Source organism: Trichoplusia ni, chromosome 16 (assembly GCF_003590095.1).
Source record: "Trichoplusia ni isolate ovarian cell line Hi5 chromosome 16, tn1, whole genome shotgun sequence".
Taxonomy (NCBI): Eukaryota; Metazoa; Arthropoda; class Insecta; order Lepidoptera; family Noctuidae; genus Trichoplusia; species Trichoplusia ni.
The window spans coordinates 9,798,641-9,818,896 of record NC_039493.1 but is presented as its reverse complement, the minus strand read 5'-3'; the positions used below and the strand labels follow the sequence as shown (position 1 = coordinate 9,818,896).

The 20,256-nt window shown below is 35.6% G+C and overlaps 2 protein-coding genes across 2 annotated transcripts; one reads left to right on the top strand and one right to left on the bottom strand.

The window, feature by feature from the left end:
* Positions 1-9,844: 9,844 nt before the first annotated feature.
* On the bottom strand, positions 9,845-10,402 carry LOC113502042 (ATP synthase-coupling factor 6, mitochondrial-like). Its single transcript, XM_026883415.1, has one exon. The coding sequence runs from the start codon at positions 10,288-10,290 to the stop codon at positions 9,904-9,906; it is 387 nt and encodes a 128-aa protein (XP_026739216.1). The 5' UTR covers positions 10,291-10,402; the 3' UTR covers positions 9,845-9,903.
* Positions 10,403-15,388: 4,986 nt separating this feature from the next.
* Positions 15,389-19,008, top strand: LOC113502159 (outer dense fiber protein 3-like protein 2). The gene is made up of 5 exons (XM_026883572.1): positions 15,389-15,973; positions 16,665-16,796; positions 17,112-17,328; positions 18,133-18,322; positions 18,774-19,008. Exons 1-5 carry the CDS (start codon positions 15,841-15,843, stop codon positions 18,894-18,896), a joined length of 795 nt encoding a protein of 264 aa, XP_026739373.1. The 5' UTR covers positions 15,389-15,840; the 3' UTR covers positions 18,897-19,008.
* The last annotated feature ends 1,248 nt before the right edge of the window (positions 19,009-20,256 follow it).

Here is a 20,256-nt window from a genome sequence, read left to right as displayed (position 1 = left end):
CTCCTGTATTGTTGTCGTAAACGATATCTTCTACCAACCATAAGGAGGTGGCCATAATGAAAGCTCCTTCCACCTACGACAAAAATATATTTAAAAAGATAGTTTCTGTTTGGCAGTAACAATCTTTTCACTTTTACACAATCTCAAACTTGGCATATTACGGTAACCCGTATTACGGTAATGAGTTAAACAATAAAGATATGTATGTTTTCCAACATAAATATAAATAACATCTAGACACAGAGCAAGATCCAATAATTTTCATAGGAAATAACATAACGAATTGTTTCCATCAATGTTTGACCAACAAGACAATGCAGATTTATAAAAACGTCCAAATATCAAAACAACTCACCTGCCCTATGTCAATGCCTGGATTCAAACTCCGACCAGCATCTTGGAATATATCAGCTCTTACAACCCATTTAGTACCAGTTAAAATATCTACTTCTACTTCTGTTACAGCTATGCCAAAAATATTGTAATTGGTTAATCGTGAGTCATTTTGACCAGCTAAGTAATTGGCTTGTAATGAAACTCCTTGTAAATCTGCTTCGAATACAATCTCCCTCCAAGATGCTTCTGGTTTAGCTGCTCTAAACGGTGCTAATCTTGCTTTGATCTGATCACAACATCTGATCACGCAATATGCACAAGTTTCAGTTGTGTTACTCGCTGCTGTTGCGAAATTGTTTGGGGTTGCAAAGTTATGACTAGGTACAACAGATACAATTTTCAAAGGAACGTCGAGCTCAGAAGCAGCAACTTGGGCTATTTTAGTAAAAATCCCTTGCCCAATTTCTATACCACCAATGTTTACTATGACACTTCCATCACCATGGTTCACAGATACTAGTGCGCCGTGATTACCAACGTAAGCAAACGGAAAAGCCATATTATTTAGTTTTATCCCGCGTTTCTTCCATCTGTTTGATTTATTAAACTGTTTTATTCTTTCCTGTCGCTCCTTCAAATTAATTTTCTCGACAAACATTGGGATCTGCTTAGGCAAATTTTCATCATCTGGGCGATAGTTAGCCATCCGAACTTGTACTGGATCTTTGTTTATTTCTTCAGCTATATGATCTATTATGTGTTCGACACCCGAAATTCCCTCAAGCCAACCTGAAATAGAATCTTTTTGTTTATAACTGAAGGATAGAAAACATTTTTGTAACATATTTGTCATGCTTACCAGGTGCCCGCATAAAACTGTTTGATGGTGCATCCGTGATAACTCCAAAAGATTTTACTTTCCATCTACGAGAATCATAACAAGTCTGTATAGAATTGATTGCCATCGTATTTTCATTTTCGTTTTTAGAATGTCCATCATTTATGTATAATGTAGCATCCATATACTGTATTTCACCTTTTTCATCCACTCCGACCTTAAAAAAGACAATTGTATTTTTTAACACCATTTATTTCACACAACTTATTTCAAATTCAGTATTGTTGCTTGTAAATAATCAATATTTACATAAACATTGATAATTTAAAACCACAAACCTCATAGTCAAGCCTACTGTTAGGTCGTTTACCAAAAGCTCTCGTCATACTCGTCATTGGCATTATAACCCTACAAGGCTTGTTAAATTTATGAGCAACTAAAGCAGTAGCACACGCTGCAAAATTTGATCTAGTAATTTTAGAACCAAAACCGCCTCCACATCTGCGCGTTTTTACTAAAATCCTGTAAAACGAAAACGCTTATAAATACTTTCTTAACAGTAATGGCAAACATGATTTAACTAGCAGGTAATAGGCAATACTTACAAACTCTCAGGTATTTTTAAAACCTGGGCTATTGATGCTTGTACATGGTCCATGAACTGTGTAGATGATATTACTTCAAATCCTTCATCAACTGGTTTGGTAACAGTTGTATGCAGCTCCATTGTGTGGTGAAACTGGCGTGGACTAATAAACGTCCCTTTGACAACGTGCTTTGTATTTGTCCCTCTATCTGTAGGCTCTATACCAGGATACGAAACCAGTCTATTTTCATGTTTTGGAGCATGTATTGCATCATCTATAGTAAAGACTATAGGCTTCATTGGAACATTTTTATAATTCACTTTTACTAATGACGTCATTTTATCGGCTAATTTTTGATTCACAGCCACTACAAGAGCAACTGGTTGGTTATAATAAATTACTTTATCGCTCGCAAAGAGTTCTTCGTTTTCTTCTACGAATAAAAAGTTTGCACGTATAACGCTGTTTACTCCTGGTATATCAGCTGCAGTCAACACTGCTAAAATACCTTCATGTTTCTATCAATAACACAAAACATAATTCAAGTTAAATAAATAAATATTATTTAATTCCTCAATAATCGTTGAAGCACAGCACTAACATTGAGTACTTACCAACGCTTCAGATCCATCAATATTTTCTATATCTCCTTTTACTACAGTGGAAAGAACAAACGCACCAAATATTTCATCTTTTACTCTGGGTTCGTCATCGCTGTACATAGCTTCACCTGCACATTGAATTAGTCCTTCCTTCTTCAGCACCGGCTGTGTAATGGGATACTCATCTTCATCAGTGTCAAATTCTTGATAACTTCGACTAACTGGTGGTCTATCGTCACTTGGTGTAGTCGCTCCAGATTTATAAATAGGATTCAAAACATCCTTAGGGCATAATTTTATAACAGCCTGTAAAGGTTACTCGATATCAATTATGAACAGAACACGTTACGAATATTCACATTTTTTCATAAGTCTAAATTACAATTAAGTCAAATTTCAAAGGGCAGGAGGAACTATCATACCTTGTAGAAAAGGCCCAAAGCCACTTTTTTTCTGACACTCGGGGGTGGGTACGGTGGTCGTACATTAGGATTAATTTCCTTCTCTAAGATCCTCAGAGCCGATTGCAAGGTGTCATTGTTAAATATATTACAGCCCTTCAAAAACTTCTCTGTTTCGTAGGCGTGAGTAAATGATGGATTAATATTACCGTACACAATGGAAGCTTCATCAACGAGATGTGTATGAGGGTTGAATTTCAAAAGAAAAGCTGAATTCACTTCAGCCTGGGCGTTTTGTTCCCTTCTCGCTATCTAGAAACAAATGTTCCTGTTTAGATTTTACTTGCATTTTTAAGGGTTTTGCTATTAGGCATTATTCTGTCCGCAAATTTTCAGATATTGGGATATCACAAAACAAAAAGAGGAAATACTAACCAGTAAGTGTCTACTCAGAAAGTTGAGTTAGCCTTACCTTATAAGTTACTAATTCATAGTTTCTTGACAGAGGCCGCAGTTTTATTTGCGTTATTAGTTTTCCTTTTAGATCAGTTTTCAAAAATTCGGGTAGTTTCATTTCAGTCTGTGTCATATTTCGATCAACTGAAAAAATAATAGGTTACAGTACTTGCAATTGTAAAAGCAATTACTCTCACGAACAATATGTTTAGTGTTTATACCAAGGTTAATAGTGGCCCCGATACAATCCAATAATAAAAATACATCTGATTGAAAACTTGGATAACAATTCTTCAAAGCCAAATTACCAGCAAGCGTTCCAATCTGAAAACATAAAAGAATGACAAAGAACTGTTAATACTATTAAGTTTATGTTACGTATTAATTTACGTATAGACTGTAAATTAATGATTCAAATAAAATAAAAAACAAGAAGTTAAGCCAAGACGTGTTTGTGTGTCTTTTAATATTTTTGGACCTCATCATCAAAGTATTATCTTATCACGCACAACTTTTACCATTACTAGTGGTATGGATAATAGAGCAGTTATTAAAGTAATTGATTGATTATATTACTAGAATTCAAAAATGTTTAAATTACTTACATTTCTGACTGGTATGTGAGCCACTTTCTCCAAATGATCGTACAGTACATCTAAGTACCAGAAATCTTCGTTTGAATTTGCTAATTCTTTGAATAGGTTCATTGTATCAGTTAAAGTTGTATTAGCTCCTAAGACCAAGTTCACATCTATGTAATGTGTGGCAAGCTCCTCCACATCACTTATGTCAATCAACAGCTTGGGATAGAGCGGCATGGGAAAAACACCTGAAATCCAAATTAACATTTTAGTTACCCGAATGTCATAAGTTAACACATATCGGTGGAATCACGCAGAGATTCCTCTAAGACAAAAAATAGCCATTAAACTAAAAAATGGACATACATATTTTTTACGATTAGAAACAATTGACTGTTCAGTTTTAATTGGCCTATTATTAGCACTAAATATCCTTTAACACTAGACTGTGCTTACTCTCAAAAATGTACATATGCATACATTACCTCGCGCTGTGTTACCACTGACCAACATGTAAGAGTCATATCCGACGTCGTCCAAAACATTAAAAATCGATCGTATATTGTTAACAGCGTACCACAGTCTTCCATCAGCTAAAGATATCTTTTTCGGTAAATCCTTATTGCTTGTATTATTCATGTTCACTAAACACCAGTCGTCAGTGATCCCACAAGTACCGCCACACGCTTCACCGGATTTAGGACATATTTGTTCAGACACGTCTTCTATATCCTTTATTTTTTTTAAGATATTTGGATCTGGGTTAAGGGCAAGTGATTTGAATGCTTCCAAAATAGGACGATAGCCAGTGCACCTACATATGTTGCCGCCTAAAGAGTTTTCTATTTCTGCTTCCGTTAAATGACGATCACTACTATCTACAAGACTAAAACATTAACTGCATTAATTCTTGTGGTAAAATAATTTAAGACTTAGCAAAATTAATTAAATTGGAATTAAATAATCTGTGTGTGGAAAAGATACATAGAACCAAAAAAGGGTTCCATACAATATTTAAGCGCTATTAAAATCGAAGCAAACATTTGACCAATAAAAAAGTTACCTATACATGGTCATAACAAATCCTGGACTGCAATATCCACACTGCGACCCAAAGAAATGATTGAGACGTTTCTGTATGATGTTGTAACCAATCTTCCGGTTTCCAATGCCTTCGATAGTTGTTATGTCCCAGCCATCACAGGACATTAGAACCACGAGACACTGTTGAAATAAAGACTAGTATCAGAGACTTTCTCCATTTCTTGAGTAAAAGACACTCATTTACAAACCAATCAAATCCTACTCAGTTCGCAAGGCCGTAGGGCCGAGTGCTTGAAATTATTTTAAAGCTTAGATCCTTTGAATTGCCTTATTAGTGACGGCAGGCCGTAGAATATCTTTCAGTCAAATCTCGTTTAGAAGAAAAAATATGTCCTGAGATTTTTTCGGGAATAAAAAAACTAGCTTCAATATCTAATCTTTTGGACTTCAAAGTCTAAAACCACGGAAATTGCTTTCTAGTGGTAGTAAGGTTACTTACAGAGTTGACGGAGAAGGAACACATTTCCTGTGAGTCGGGCTGACGAGCTCGCACGTTGACGACGCACGCGCCGCAGCCGCCCTCCTGACACATGTACTTAGTGCCGCGCAGCTCCGCATAGCGACGGATATAATCATTTAACGTCAGGTCCACAGGAAATTCAGAACCCGCTGCAAAATAGAAATAGGTATATATTTTTTGTACTTGGGAAACTAAAAAAGAAAGGAAAATATGTAGTACGCACCGCTATAGTTTCTTCCATTGATTTTAAAATTTACTCGATCCATTTCATATGCCTTTTGCCATGTAAATGGTACTTCCAAGCATCTGACACCAAGAAAAGTAATGGCCAGACAAAGTCAAACTAAATAATGCCTTAAATTTAAATAACGAGTGCGCTCACGAAAAATATCAGGGCATTGATGCGTAAACAGGATTTACAGATGTTTTTGCTGAATTCTGATCTACTAGCTGCTTGTCCCGTAACTCTGTCTGCGTATTATACAAAATAGAATTGAAACACACATAGCACCGCACTTTTAATATTTAAAAAACTTGGAACATCCTTTAAACCATCAGAAGAAATAGTAGAGAACAATTAAGTTTAAAACATTGGCAATGGAAAACTTTTTGTTAACGCGGCATCATTTTCAAACTAAATACTAAAAAAACTATGCTCCTAGCATTACTCGTAAATATAATGGATTTGCATACGACCACCATGGTACGCTTGTACCAGCACACTCATAGCTACTGACAGTGAATATTAACAGAAGGATTATCTACTCGTGCTCACACTATTACCTCAAGTACGCGTTTCCACTACACGGGCACATTACCGTTGCCATGGTTACTAGAGGCATACCCTCGCAATTTCAAAAGTACTCCGCTTATTAACAAACTTTTAGATAGTTATGTGTATATGTTAGTAAACTCCGATTCCTTATCGATATATTGTCCGAAAAACTAACAGCAGATAAAAACAAATAGAATCTTTGAAATGAAATTAATTATCGGTAATAACTTAAAAACACGACAGAAAATTAATAAGGTTAAGAAAAAGTATAATTAATAACTTCCTTGAATAGTTATGACGTTTTTACATTATAAGCTGCTCTTAAAAACAAGGACAGATTAATAGTTACATGTTCGAAAGTAAAGTTGTTCTAGTTAAAATGCAATCCGTAGTAGTGGTGGAATCCAGCAAGATACCAGAGATTTAACTAGTAATTGCTCCGTTGAATATTCAAAGCCGTATGCCTGATGATCGCTAGACGCGGTAACACAGCCTTGATTAGACACTACAGTACTGTACTGTATACTTAATACCAAAGAAAGTAACGATACAAATGTTGTTAAGTGAAGTAAAACTATTTAAGTGTATGAGAATAAGCAGATAAGTATTTTTTTAAATAATAAACGACTTCGTTCCCGTGGGTAGAAGAAGATGTAAGTTATGATTTATACCCCTCCTGTTTTTTTTTCACATTTTCCATTGTATCTTCGCTCCTATTAGTCGCAGCGTGATGGTTTATAGCCTAAAGCCTTCCTCGATTAATTGTCTACTCAACACAAAAAGAATTTTTCAATTTGGACCAGTAGTTCCTGAGATTAGCGCGTTCAAACAAACAAACAAACTCTTCAGGTTTATATATTAATATAGAATATAGATATAGATAATCCTTGTGTCGCGGGGAGTTTCTAAAACATTCATGTCTTAACAAATACACTCAGACACAGGACAAGCTTTCTTTGATCACAAAAATACTTGTCCTACGCGGGGATCGAACCCGCGACCTGTGACCTCAACAACTCGGCTATACGAAATTTACGTTTTGTAAAACAAAACATGTGGCCATTTAATATATTTTTTCCGTCTTACAAAAAGAGTATAGGTATTTAAAACAAAGACTTTTCTTCGTTGAAACATGAAAGTACATCAGTAAATTCATTTAAAATTATCCGTCAAACGTTAAACTGTTTTGTGACTCGACTTGTTACATTTTTGTTTAGATGTTTTACTTTGCAAACTTAATAATAATTATGACATAACTCATTTTCGTCTTAATCCGGGAAGTCGTAAAAGAATATCCCCTACAGAAATAGCGACAGTATTTTCCTGTTGAAAGGAGACAACGAATTATATGTAAAGTTACCTTGTTAAAAATAATAAGGTCCTGACAAATATTTGATAATTTTTCCTGAGAAGTCTACAAAATGTACCTATTTCATCTATTGCTTCGTGCTGCGATGATATTGGTGATAGTTAGTAATTAGGAGGAATTGATATAAATTCGAGTTACAGAAAACCTAAAAAAAAAGCACGGACGTATGAACAAGTACTTGGAAATTTTGCATTTGTTCTATTTGAACGCTTTTTTTAACGCGCATTAAAAAAGCTCCCATGCGAATCAGGCCTAATGGCGTGTGGAACCGTCCTCCATTGTCATCATCGTCATATATGTATATAACAAAGTAAAAACATTGATATATAGACCGCAATATAGCAACAAAACCTATACAAAGATACCTATTTCAAAACCCTGTCCATGCATGTCCCTGTCCATTTAAAAAGCGTAAGCATGCTTTGATTAAAACAAGTATGCAAGAGTATTTTAAATATAACATTATATTTTCTAAAATTAAATTATTATATGCACGCCAATTTAAATTGCTAACAGAATTATTTGGCTTCATATACGACAATATCTGCAACAATAACCGAAGCGAAGGGTAACGAAGTCTGTGCACGTAATTAATTAGATGATGTGCGAGCTATTGTTAATACCTCCGATATTCTGTAGTCGGCCATACTAGCGCCCTTATTAAATAATGTAGTGAGCTCAAATGGATTATGTGCCCGTCTCAACTGGCTCTGTGAAGAACTTCTTCAATCATCTTTGTTTTTGCCTTGGCGGCCAGTGAATGGATTGCGGAGGTTGCAGAGTGGCAATACGATTTTGGGCAAAGTTATACTTATTGTACCTTTTTTTTTTGTTTGTTTAGGCGGGGGAGTCCTCATGGACACCCACTCCCTCGGGGGAGGAAATGGGTAGTGTCAGACTTTTACTGACTAAACCTGAACCGCCGTGCTACGTCATCCGCGTTTTTGTGTCGGTGTATGGCAATGCGTTGCAATCCTCCATACAATACTTATTGTACCTAACACACTATTGACACATTACTAGTAATATTTACTATGCTATTGACAAAGAAAAACCTGGATTCCAAATGTTCGACTCTATTTTCTCCTACCAGCATAACATTGTAACTAGGATATGAAATAATACCTACATAATTTTTAAAGTTCCAAAAACTCGAAATAATGCACGGTAGTAACTTTTACGTCTCTTTTGGATGTTAAGTCGGCAGGTAATAAAAATACTCCCTTGTCACTGGATAAACTTGTATTACGAGAGTGTCAGAGGCTCTTGTTAGGAATTCCTCGCTCGGCGGTGCCCCAGACTTCGAGCTCTTAACTTAATTAATGTGCGTAATCGTTCATTACATCTATACTAATATATAAACCTGAAGAGTTTGTTTGTTTGTTTGTTTGTTTGAACGCGCTAATCTCAGGAACTACTGGTCCAAATTGAAAAATTCTTTTTGTGTTGAGTAGACAATTAATCGAGGAAGGCTTTAGGCTATAAACCATCACTCTGCGACTAATAGGAGCGAAGATACAATGGAAAATGTGAAAGAAAAACAGGACGGGTATAAATCATAACTTACATCTTCTTCTACCCACGGGAACGAAGTCGCGGGCAACAGCTAGTCTGATATAAAATTAATTGGTTTTATATTATGATATTTTAAAGTTACTGCATTTTTTTTCCTTGATAATGACAATTGTATTTCTTAATAAATACACCAATAAATTAATTCAGTACCAAAAAACTAAAAAATAGGTATGTATATAAAAGTTTCCATATCTTTGCATAAATAAAAACTAGAAACAATTAACAGTAAATAAGGAACAAATTGTTGTCTTCTAGAAACAATTAGTAAACAATGCTCGCAAACCAAATGTTATATTTTCGAAGAAAACTTTCTAGAGCTCGTATTATAAGGAGTTTACACGCTATCTAAGTTTTCCTTTAGCCAGAAACAGCAAGGTATAATAACCTAAAAGAAAACGATACCATATGTGTCTCCTTTAAGTTTCTTTCGACAACAATAGTGCTTTCGTTCTGGTATACTTCTAAGTTCTTAGCACGGCTACATCACAGCTAAACCACGGAGGATATAAAAAAGAAAGTTTTCTCACAAAAACTCAAGTAATTGGGTTTTTCTTTTAGTTACTGGCCGAGCTTGCAGTAAATGGCGATTGGTTCGCCCCTTTCGTATTGGGGCATTATACCGCAATTTGCGAACTGTAGTAAAGCGTATTAACTTGCTATATATTGCCTTTTTTATTTGTCTATTTTTACTTAGAACGTAAACGGTACAGTGCTATAGTGCACAGATAGAGTTCACTTTGTTGTAATCAATACCACCGTCTTGTATAATCACAGTTTAATACGATGTATGTACAATCTAACCATAACTACAAATATTATTTATTTCTTCCCGCCCTTCTTCTCGTCCTTCTTCTCGTCCTTCTTCTTCTCCTGCTTCGCTGGCGCTGTTTTGACGTTATCAATGGGATCTATCTTTGGCTCATCAAATTTGAACTGTGGGAAAGCCGTCATATCAACATTTGGGCCGCCTCCATAATTTTTGTCCAGTTTCGCCATTTCAGCCGCCAATTCCTTCTTGATATCTGGGCTTGGGTCTACGAATTCGCCACCTACGCTTTTCTGTTTGTATTCCCTGATTTTTTCGACGAATAGTTTTTGGATCGGGTCAGTTGGAGTGCCTCCTGCATTTCGCTTAAATATAAAAGTACTTTGTGTCGGTCTTATACGGTTCAAAAGTGGCGATGGAAACATTTTTACCTTAGTCATAGATGACGTTTTGATAAATGTGACAGTTAGAATGTCAAATTTGATTTTTTAAATATATATGCAAAAAGTTTTGATACCATAATACTAAGTAGAGCTGAAACAAAATAGTATTTTATATTAATTTATTTCCTAAATGATTTTTAAATGAAATAGAATATAAGTAAATCAAGACAGACAAGGGATAAATCATAAAGTTTCATCATTTATAAAATGTCTTGTAAAATTGACAAGTTGAGCGACTGTAACTAGTTTGATGTGGGTTGACGAGTTAAACTATTCATTGACGGGTCTCAACATCAATATTGTAAGTTTCGAGACTGTTGACTTACCTTAATGTTTTATAATATTTAGGTACGCCTGATAGAAAACCGATAGCAACTGATTAAGTATAGAACAAAGATAAATGTTCTTGTCTTTCATAATCAAATAAAGGAGATCAAAAAGGCGAATATCAAACGAATATTAAATAACAATTAGGATTAGTGACAAATAGTATATGTTGGTATTTGATGGGGTTCATACATTATTTTATCACCCAACTAATGTATGACCGTTACAACCTTAACATCGTTCGTTATTTCTAGTAGGTATTTGTTGATAAAATATAAATACATCATCTGTGAAAATTTCAACATTTCAAAGTTCATAAGATACGGTCTGATAGGTACAGATGAACGGACGCACTTAAAACCCAAAAAATATAAATGAGCTGCTCAAAATGCCTTAAATGTTTCTAAACATGTTACCAATACACACGAGAACGTGCGATTACATCATAACTATGAGATAATATTTGCTTTCCAAACTTGATATTAGTTCATAATTTACGCCAAACACATATCGTATTATTGTAACATGAACTCCACACCATATATACATATATCAAACGTGCCTTCGAACACACTACATATACAATGAACCGAAACTAATATCGCAGCGCTTGTATTATTCTGATAGTATTCTCTACGCTCATGACAGGAGCAAATTACCGTTGACACTTCCACTTCTAGTCCTGTCTAATTATCCAATCAGGCACCTGACACTAATCAAGTACATTATGCACCACGCAACATGGTTGACAGTTTACCCTCCCCTTGCCAAACAGACTACATTATAACGCCTCGTCTCAAGATATTAATGCACAATATTTGATTGTTAGGTCTATTAATAGAACATATAATGTGCAAATAATACCAGAATATATACGTCCCCCTGCTGGGTATGGGACTCTTCCCGTATAGGGAAGGTTTGAGCATAAAAATACAGGCAATCACGACTGACCGGACAACTGTTAGAATAGCTGAGCAGGAATTATTCCTCTACACAATTTAGTACAAGATATCCACAAAATATGATTTCAGGCTCTGCTCTGTTCCCCTTAAAAAAAGTAGAAGTCATCCCTTAGAAGTCACCTTTTATTTTTCATTAGTGTTAAGAAAACTTATTAAAGGAACCGAGAAAAAAATAAAGAGCTATTGAATTGATTTATTATGAAATATCTGGGCCATTTCAACCCGAATATGAATCGTTAAAACTTGACTCAAACGCAATTTGAAATCAGCCAATAGTTCATCAAAGGGCGGAAAGTTACAAATAAAACTGATATCACATACTTCAAGAAAATAATTTTAGTTGACTGAAACTTTCTACAACGAAGTAGATAAGCACTAACTTTAAGAGTGTTGAAACGCTACGCTGCGAGAAGTCATGATCTGGTACGGCTGGATACGTTCTAATTAGGTGAATTAACTTCATATGCCCGACAAAGCTTTTAACTGAACACTGCGCCGGTGACCTACTCTATGTGTTTTGCTTTTCTGAATAAATTTAACGAGAAAATAACTTTAAATTAGTCTCAACGTTTCCAAAAATTTATTTTTTCACTTCAATTCTTATGAACTTTATACTTTTCTCATAAATATAAAAATAATTGGCAATCTTGTCGTTTTATCATTTTAATGAAATATCTGTAGTCTGTCATGCGCGAGGAAAAGATTTCGTTAAAATGTTTTATGATTAAATGTGAACTGAAATGTTACAAAGTGGATACTTGATTATACTTGTTTGAACGTGTAACAAATTAATTTAAATGTCTTCTATTTTAGATACTCGTAGAATTGAGATCAAGTGTGTTCTCTTAATTCTGACACTTACTCTCCGCGACTGCATGGCTAGCCGAATATTTCAGGTCACCACCAGCCACGTGCCGAGGGTTTCATCCCCTTGAAAGCAATTGTGCAACAAACAAATCTTGTTCTAAACGTGGGTATCTCTGTGCATGTAACTATAACTTGAATGTTTGTGAAACCTTCGCGACCCAAGGAGATTTATTTATGGCAGAAATCGTTTTGAAAAAAATGCCGACTACGCCGGCTAAAATGCCAAAAATACTGAATCTCTGAATCTTGGGTTTTATTCACGACTGAATCAGTTTAAATTTAAATCATAAGCAGAACCATACCAGTCTGCACGCTGCTCATATTACAGGTACAAAGGTAGCTGTATGGTTTCAAGGACCGTTTTTGCAGGTAAATATAAAGTAAGGAGTTCATAGGAATAAAATATTATATACTAACACAAAGAGAAAAGTAATTCGGGATATATTTAATTATTCAGCAGAGCGGATTGTTTCCTGCGGCAAAGATCCGAAAAATAGCTACACTTTGGATTGTACGCACACTTCAGCGAAAATATACCAAGCCAAAAAGTTTGATTATTTTATTCATATAGATATGTTTGTTGTTTCTACTTCTGATGTCGTTGGTTTAATATATAAATATGATCTCGTATTGATTATGATTTCATATCTGGAAAACATATAAAATCAAGTAATATTATTAATATTCTATAATGTTTTTAAAATTTTAATAATCCTTTATAACGTGTTTCAAAATAAGAAATAAATAAATAATAATAAACTTAATACATTTACGCTGCGAAAATGAATCTACCTGCGAACATGATTTAATTAAAAATATATTTCTCCGAAAACTTATCTCGGAAATTATAAATGATGGCGTTAAATATTAAAAACTACGTTTTTTACAATGATGTTGAAACGGGTCACCCGTATTACGGGTAAGTGAAGCATACTGTAACTTCGGCCCTGAACAGGGAAAGTCAATTCCAACTGGCAACTTTTTTCAGAGCTTAAGCCGAGCGGCATTGAGTCGACCTTTTCTATTGATTTTTAACTCCGCAGTAGCTCATTGTTTTTCTTGTGATTGTCTTGACGCTAACGAAGAATCTCAAACACGACTTCATAAATTACGCAAGAGACAAAAAGTATTTTTCTGTGTTATCAAACGCAACACTTACATAATTACAAGTATTTTTAACGCGTCCAACCTCCAACGATCAGTAAATATTCACATATTTTTTGTATTCTATCTTCCCATTTCTGCAAAAACATCTATGCTCCATCTGATCCATAAGAACAGTAACAAATACGTACCTACCTACATAGGTATACGTATATGCTATTGAATATTGTTTGGAAAGTACGACCCATAGCTGTGGAAGCCACCAGCTAAGTCCCACGAATAGACTTCGCTCGTCAGTTCGCGCAGTCAGAGGCTGCGACTAAAACAAAAGATGTAATAAAGTTTAGTGAACCACAAACTGGGAGGCGACGGAGCGAGAGATTTCCTAACAAGAACAACTCCGCACTCATGTAACACTAGTTTACTTTGTACATATAAAAATAAACTCTATAGGTATAGCCGCAATGCTCAAATCATAAATAATGTTGAGTTTTAATCATCTAAAAATGTCAAAGGTGATAAAATTATATTATTAATCTGTCCTGTCTCATGACCAATTGCTTTAAATATTTTTTTGGGTTCAATTTTGAAGTATTGTTCAGATTTATAGAAAACGTCAATCAAACATCAAAATTGATACCAAAACAATATTTATAGCAAAAAGTATAATGAGATTTTTTTGTCATAATTATACAAAGAATATGTACACTTAGTTATAAGCTTCACAAACAAGGGTATTCCTTATAAGGCAATCTATATTTAAAACTAAGATACCACATCTTGCAATGTGATCACGGACGTGACATATCCACGTACAACATAACCAAGTAACCAGATCCTCAATTTCGCATTCGATTTCGAAACCTAAAACTGCACGGGCGCACCAAACCGTGGCTCAAAGTAAGCGATTTATTCAAATTCAATCAGGTCGCGTTATGCATCGTTACCATCACTTTGGAACGAACATAACCCTCAGTATAGTTATTGCCGAGAGCAGCGCATTCATAGCAGGATCTATAAAACCCGGGATCCGCATGTCCCGGCAATATGGTCTGAATAATGAATGCCACACGACCCGCCATATTGCCCCGTTTTCGTTTTTAATTTTCCATTACTTACATGAATAAATTACAAAAGGGACGGGAGACAGTATATAACGTTCCATTGATTATTTACAATCGAGTTATGATGTTTTTGACATATTTTAGGCTGGCTCTTCTTTAAGCAATATGTCTAAAAGCTTTCCGATATCATCAATCACACCCAAGTATCAAGAATGGTTGATATCATTATAATTTATGCACTTGTTTTTATACTTTAGAAAATTAATATGTAGATGAGCTCATAGCCTTGCTGTTGATATAATTACAATTAATTCTAATTATACTAGCATGTTAACTCAGATTTCCTATTATGAATCTAATTGTACAGTTCCTATTTATGAAAAATATAAGTGCTAATTGTACATGCATAATTTGTTGTTTATGTATATTGTTTTCCAATACCTATTCAAAACGTGTAATAAATAAAATCCAAATATTTGCTTTGTTTTAACAAACATACGACCAGTAAAACAATGCTACAGTGCATTTATCACTTCCATGTGATAACAAAAGCTCATTGTATAAACCACAACTGCATTGTAATCATGACACAACGATCATATCACTATATAATAATATTGGCCTGTAATTGTCCCACTCCTGCAAAGGCCGAACATTGATCGCTGTGCTTTATAGTCAAAAGTAATTGAATTGATACAAAAAATATGAAAACTAAAATTATGTATTGCGGGATAATATTTTCAGAATTGAAATGTGAGAGAATGGAGGAATAATGAAGGAGGCCCACCTCGGCCGGAAGCCATTTCTCCGTCGCACGTCGCTCGGTGCGACGATATCCGGTGCAGCTCAATTTCCTGGACCGTGGAAATTCCACTGAGTTTTTATTTGCCCTCCTGATTCCTGCGTTCGTGCCGTTTTTATCTCCAAATGTTATCTCTGGCTTTATTCCGTTCATCCGTTGCTATGATTTGGGATCTCCTTTTATAGACGTCGCTATGTTGCTGGCTGAAGTGAAATACAAATATTTTGACACAATAACGAAGGTATTCAGTTGTAACGTCCCGTCGAAGGAATATTAATCAAATAGTTTTATTACATTTTATTGCTTTCTGAATTTATTGGAAGTCTGTTTATTGCGATAGCTTAGTAGTTTCATTTCAATAACTTTGTACGTCTGGCATCGTCACTGAAGTTTAAATGGAAGAACATTTATAAAGACAAGCATGCCTTGGGGGTTCGAATGCAGAGCAAAGCTTATAAAGCAGAATCCAGCGAAGCCCACTCACCGTAAAAACGCGATATCTGCAGAGACAAGCACACCTGGACCCGATTATTATGAACCACCAAAAGTATCCGGTAACTTAAAATGAATCTGTATTTAAAAAAAAAACAATTCTCCTGAGAGTACCTTTTATTTTGACAAATTTTTATTAATATCACATATAACTTACTATTTGTATTAGGACAAGAGAGAAGGTTAAGAGAAGTTACATACATTATCCTCAAAATAAAGGATTTTGTAAGCTAAGTTGACGTCAAAGTATTAGCTTATTGGCCAACAAATAAATCTTCAAACAAAACGTCCTCAAAACTGTTCAAACAGAAACACAGAAGAACAAACACCCGATAGATAGGAGAAAACTTCCCGAAATTCTTTTTGAAACAGACACAGGGTGACACGGGTTAAAACGATACAAAAGCTTTGTGACGAATCCCTCTATGTTTCAAGGCTACGATACGCTATGAAAACGAAACAAACAACGCTATGCATCCCTAAATGTTTCGGCTTATTCTACCGGAATGCCTTTGCACCTGAAAATGCAAAGTCAATCGGAAACACGCAAACCGTTACAGAGCGTGGGAGTTTATTTCATGTGTCTCTAGACCGTTTATTTGTGTTTTGTTTTGCATATTTCTTTGAAACTAAAGTTGGTGTAAATTTAAATTTAGTTGGTATTAAATATTTACCAAGTTCCCAGACTAATAAAAAAAGCCAAAACTACCACCCATATGAAACTTATCTCTCGTTAATTATGTTGTATTACAGGTGGGAAAGGTTATTCGAAGATTAAACGATCACCAGCTTACACGTTTGGATACAAAACAAACGCATGTAACTTGAAGCCAGCGGCATCCCTTAACGCGCCTCTTCTGGATGTGAGGGGAATTAGTGCAAAAGGTAAAGCAACCTTCAATTAAATTAATAAAGACTCTAATTCAAAAATAAAAGCTACAAACGTTACAACTTCATTGAATGGAACTTCACTTAATGAAAGTAGGTAATGGAATTGGAATATAACAATATTCCACAACAATCACACAACGCCATCTAGTGTCAAATTAAGCAGAGCTTGGTACTAAACAACTGATAAACATACTTATATATTTCTAAATACATAATATAGATAAATGACACCCATACAAGGAACATGATCGTGCGTACTACCACTAGACCAATAGGGCGGTCAATAATTAATCAATATATTTTTCTCAGGTACCCATAGAATACCAGGTGGATTACTCATCCCGCACATCGATCCACCTGGCAGTACAATGAAGGTACCCGGCCCGGGTTCCTACGACCCAATGACGCGGCTGCGAACTAAACGCGTGCCCGCGTACAGCATGCGGCCGGCTGCCAAGCCCCCATACCAACCCTTCGATGCGTGGACACCACCACCAAATATGTACTGCCCCCCTATACCTAAAGCGTAAGTTGGAAATGTTTCTTTTTTAAATCTGTAGCAGTTCTGCAGGCTTTTCGTTTCTGTTGTGGGCTCTTCTAGGCTGTATAGTGCGTTTTCAAAGCTCAATGGTGGTAGACCTAAATGAGAAAGATAAAGTTGTTTGAGCGTAAGAGTGATGCACTTTTTTATCATATTGCTGTTAATAGGAGAAGTTTTTTTGCACTCCGTCATGGGTCATGTCATGCTGAATTATAATAAATAGTCGGTAGTATTTTGGTGAAGCGCCTGGCGCGTATAGCCAGGATGCGCAGGTTTATATCCTGTCTCGGGTTTGAAATTTTTAGTATTATTTATATTTAATTGTTTTTATTAATCTGCGAATAAAATAATAAACATATAAGTAGATATTCACTCGCAAAAGAGCAGATACAAACTTGACCTCAATTATTAGTTTTAGGAAAAACATGGTTATTTCTTAGAACATGTCCTGTCCACAAATAAAAAAGGTAAAAAGATAACAATGTACATTTACGCACAAAAGCCTGCCACTAACCGACGTCAGCCTGTCAGTAGGCTTTGTCCGTAACTATGGACAATAGCTTTTGGTAGATTCTACAAGTATTTACCTGCACACTGAAAGGTTTGGTTCGTTGGTATATGCCATGCCTTTTTACAAATGATTATAATGGAAATTTCTGCAGGCATAGGTGAGGAAGTGTTAATTTTACAAAATTTTAAAGAATACATGCTGCACGGCTTCAATTATTACGAAAATCCTGCAACTATATTTTGTACTATTTTAAAATAATTTAATTTAAATCTGTACAGAACCGCCCCTTCTTATACCCTCGGCTACCCGGACAGGACTCTCGCGAAGGCTTACATTCCCGGGCCGGGCGAACACGAGCCAAATTACAAGTTCGTCCAAAAGAGCAAACCCGCATACTCTTTCGGGGCTACCCATAGAGAACTGCCAGCGTATAAGACACCGGCGCCCAACACCTACTGCGAGAAAAAGGTACGGGATTATATAATTATGCACGCTTAACGTATATTTAGATTCATTTTAATTAAAAGCTGAGAGTCAGGTTTCAAACCTCTTTCAGATTTATTTTGGGTTTGTGTAATTGTTCTATTTTCGAAACGGAGCTCAAAGAATATGTTAGTTAAAGGTTGCATCGCTATACCCGCGTATGTATCGGGATTGCCCGACTAGTTTAGATCCTAACCGGAGTCCTTAAGCATGAGCTGACGAGGCGGTGAGGTCGCGAGTCGAAATGGGCAACCCTTTACGAGTTAACCGTTGCATCATTTAATAAATTATGAATCCTCACGAAAGTTAGGTACTATAAAAATAATGCATGTGTTTGATGATGATGTGTTTGTAGGTGGTATAGTTTTTAATGATAAAACAAACCTTCAATTTATGATGTTTACTAAATTTACGTGAATATTGCTCTTGTTCACAGTTCAACATAAACAGAAGATCAGTGCCAGCGCCTAGTTTCGGGATCCGTCATTCTCCTTTCTTAGGAAAAGAACCGGAATTCCTGAAGTCTTCTAAACTCGACCTCCGGTTAAGTCAGATCTAAGATACTTATTTTAGTTATTAGGTATTTTTATACATATTGTTTTTAATTTACATTTTTTTTTTAATGTGAGAATGTTCAGCTTCATTCCATGAATATACAATTTGACAAATAAGTTTAATATTCTTTCAGAAATAAAATGCAACAGCTACCGCAACTTAATGAGTTAACTTTGAAACTAATTCATAAACTAGTTGTATAAAGACTGCTCGGATATAAATTGAGATTTAATGCTTTACCACGCAAGCGCGGGTATTAAAACACGATCAAAGTTAATTTCGCAAAGTTTCCGTGAAAGTCGGCCACTGCGCTGATTTGTATGCAATGTTTACCGGACCCGTGACGTCACTCTACTCCCGCCTCTGTGGTCACTTCAAACTTCATCACATTTTACCGCTCATTTCACCTACTTATAACTTCTAACTGATCTAGTTTAAAGCCTAACATAGATCACAAAATTCGAAACTTTAATCGAGTGAAACACAATTGCATCCGTTCGAGAGTTCCGAAACACCGAAAATTAACATTTCAAACAAAGAAAACCAACAAGATGAAGTTTATAAAGGCTAACACACGTTTAAAATGAAAACAGATTCGATGTAGAGTCTCACTCACAAACAGTAGAGGGAATACAAACGGGGCAAGTCAAACATATCTCGGCAGGGAATGCCCGATGCTCCTCGCTTACTGTTAGTTTTCAATGATTAGGTTTACGTTGCCCTAGTGATGGTTCTCACTTGATCCTTATTTGACTACCGAAGTCAAATATCACTTGAAACAATCGAGTTATTCGGATTCGACTGCTATTAAAACCTTTTAGCTACGCTTGTTTGGCTTTCACGCTAATGGCAAAGCTGGATTATTTTGGGATACGAGCTTACAAAATCAACTCAAATTGATGACAAAATGACGAATATTTGTTGTAAAAAGTATAAAACCTGAATCTCATCGAATATCAAAATATGTCGTCAATTTAATTCAGTAGGTACATAAAACAAACAATAGTAAAGCATATTGCCGAAAACGAGATAATTTTATGGGATTTTATATCGTTACAGGCAGCTAAATAGGTGTTATTAATTGGGCGTTAAGCGGTGCGCGTCGCGGGTCGCCGTGTAAATGGCGTTAAATTGAGCTCGGGCGTCGTCGGCGCCTGAGTGCATAATCACTTCCACCGCGATCGCGATAGTGTTGCGAACTAACTTATGATTCATATCGAATGTACCTACTGTACATAGGTGGAAAAGAAAAAACGTGCAAGGAGGCGTCAATGGTGAATTAAAATGAGATGCCATTTATATGTCGAGTCGTATGTACATATAGTATCGCTGATTGTAAGCGGACTGCTAACCGGTAAAGTTAT

Excerpts from the sequence above, each read along its gene's own strand:
- LOC113502042 (XM_026883415.1), bottom strand. The coding sequence starts at position 10,290 with ATGACTAAGGTAAAAATGTTTCCATCGCCACTTTTGAACCGTATAAGA.
- LOC113502159 (XM_026883572.1), top strand. The coding sequence starts at position 15,841 with ATGCCTTGGGGGTTCGAATGCAGAGCAAAGCTTATAAAGCAGAATCCA. Across the intron at positions 15,974-16,664 it reads TGAACCACCAAAAGTATCCG|GTGGGAAAGGTTATTCGAAG; the intron begins GTAACTTAAAAT and ends GTTGTATTACAG. Across the intron at positions 18,323-18,773 it reads ACACCTACTGCGAGAAAAAG|TTCAACATAAACAGAAGATC; the intron begins GTACGGGATTAT and ends TCTTGTTCACAG.